The following is a 2,674-nucleotide window of genomic DNA, read 5'->3' on the forward strand; positions in this document are numbered from 1 at the left end:
CAGCTATTGCTTGATCATGTTCCAAAAATGACAGTTAAGTCTTTGTGTAACACTCGATGGGAGAGTCGAATAAAGAGTGTTCAGGCTATCAGATATCAAGCACCCGAGTTAAGAAAAGCATTACTGGAATTGAAGAGAACTTCTACCGATGACGCCAAGACTAAGAGCGACGCAAAATCTTTGGCTAGCGCACTTGAGAAATTTGAATTTTTACTTGGCATGGTCATTTGGCATGACATTTTGTTCACCGTAAACATGGTGAGTAAGAAGTTGCAGTCTAAGTTTGTGTGCATTGATGTTACTCTTAAACAGATTGAAGGTGCCATCTCATATTTTAAGAAGTACAGAAATGACGGCTTTGCAACTAGTCTGGATATTGCGAGATCTATTGCAATTGACATGGGTGTACAACCTTTGTTTCCTGTCAAGAGACGTATTACTAGAAAAAGACAGTTTGATGAAATTAGTGGCAATGACGAAAATAACCAGAATGAAGAAACGCAAGCAAGTGAGGTGGAATCATTTAGAGTTAAATACTTTTTGGTGATGATTGATGTTGCAATTGCTTCCCTAACTACTAGATTTGAGGAACTGAAGACATTTGGGAGCATATTTGGTTTCTTGTTCAACTCGAAAGAGTTGAAGTCCTTGGGTGATAATGATCTAAGAAGATGTTGCACTAATTTTGTCAACAAATTCACTCATGGTAAGTCAGCAGATGTCGATCTAGATGATTTCGTTTCTGAACTAAAAGTACTGCAGATGACATTGCCAAACACATTCATGTCAGCGGATCAGATATTTGAGTTTGTTAGAGATGCGGATTGTTATCTAAATGTCTCAATTGCTTATCGTATCCTTTTGACCGTACCTGTGACTGTTGCATCAGCTGAAAGGAGTTTCTCAAAATTGAAACTATTGAAAAATTATTTGAGGTCAACGATGTCTCAAGAAAGATTGAATGGATTGGCCATGTGCTGCATTGAGAAGAATATGCTGGATAGTATTGATCTTGACACTCTCATTGATGATTTTGCGTCAAAAAATGCACGAAAGTCTCGTTTCACATGATCACTAGAGGTTAGCATGCTATTTCAATATGTTTTTTCTGCGTTGTAACTTCCATGATACTTGGTTTGGAACAAAGACAGGGAAAATAACATATGCTTGATTCTAGTAAAAATATATTAGTTTTATGATTTTATAGCAATTTTATATTTTCATGTATCAAATTGGATTTTTCTCTCTATTGGGCCCACTGGTCGGGTTCGCACCAGGGCCTTCGAAATCATAGAGCCGGCCCTGCTAGCATTCTTTATATGAGTATAATACCCTCCCATTTGATCTTTGACATGCACATTCTCTCCCTCTCGTCTTTCTCTCCAACGAAAGTGCAAACCAACTTAAATTCGCTGGAAAAGACACCCCAACGGATGCCGAGAACAACAATGTCGTTCGTGTTTTACCCGTTTTATTACTTGATTATGTTTTCTGGGGTGGCCCATTTGTCAGGAGATTCAGGGTATCCCCATTTTAGATACGCCGACAACAATGTTAAAGTGGCATTAAAGTGGCGGTAATTAGAGAGAGATTGGGAAATAAATTGAGGGCATCAAAAGGGCGATGAAAACTAGCCGGGAGAGAATGGCTGAGAAAGAGAGGGGAAAGAAATAAAACGCAATAAGTCATAATGCAATGGAAAACATTAAAATGCCATTTTTACATGTCCAATAAAGTTTTCGAAAAAATAGGTAAAGTATAAGCCGAGTGTATTATATCAGGCACTCGGCTTACATTTTGTGTAAGCCGAGCACCTTTAGGCCTACACTCTGCTTATAGTGTAGGCCCTCACGGAGCCTTAAACTACATCTGTGATGGTCACGTGGTTTTTGTAAGTCGAGATCTTTCTGGGCTATATGCCTAGCTTCATCTGTAAGACGAATGTAATTTACAACTGAATTCGTCTTACTGTGTCCTAAGCCGAGATCTCATTTTTCTTTTTCATGTGTTCTGTTTTACATACTCGGCTTTACTGTCTCCAAAGCCAACTACCCGAGAAAAGACTCTCGGCTTACTCCCCCACACACGGCAACATGCATGTGTATTTTCCTTTAGTGAGAGATGTCGAAACTTATCAGAAGATCAACACACAAAGTGGACACATAGAAGCATCTGAAACTCACTGAGAAGTGTTACTGTCCAGCCACAGTATATAAACATAGCCAGGCAGATTGAATACGGCTCAACGAGGCTACATCAACACATAGACCCAGTAGATAGCTTGTTCAAAAAAGGAAAAAAAAACAAAGATGAAAAAAGTAGATCCCATAAGGTGTGGCACTTTTCCAGAAACAAGGTTCACCATCAGGCTTAATAATTAGTCATGCACTCATGCTTGCAGCATCCTTCTGCTCTGCTGCAGTGATTGAATGGCCTGAAACAATCAGAGCCCGCAACAATACAGAACAAAAGGAAGGGGTTGCCACCAAAAGCTATTCAGATAACAAATCATGGTCCGCGACAATAGGCACGTTCCTGTACCTCAGGCCGAGAAAGAGACATTGATGGGTAATCTTCTGGTTGAGGAGGGGGGCATGTAACAATCAGAGTCTCCTTCAATACAGGAGAATGTCACAAAGCAATATTTGAACGTATCAATACACACCTTCCTCCT

General features: G+C 39.8%; 1 protein-coding gene across 1 annotated transcript; it reads left to right on the plus strand.

Moving 5' to 3' along the window:
• Positions 1-255: 255 nt before the first annotated feature.
• On the plus strand, positions 256-1,071 carry LOC141020704 (uncharacterized). The gene has a single exon (XM_073495642.1). It carries the CDS (start codon positions 256-258, stop codon positions 1,069-1,071), a length of 816 nt encoding a protein of 271 aa, XP_073351743.1.
• Positions 1,072-2,674: the final 1,603 nt, after the last annotated feature.

This window comes from Aegilops tauschii, chromosome 3 (assembly GCF_002575655.3).
Source record: "Aegilops tauschii subsp. strangulata cultivar AL8/78 chromosome 3, Aet v6.0, whole genome shotgun sequence".
In the NCBI taxonomy this organism is placed as follows: domain Eukaryota; kingdom Viridiplantae; phylum Streptophyta; class Magnoliopsida; order Poales; family Poaceae; genus Aegilops; species Aegilops tauschii.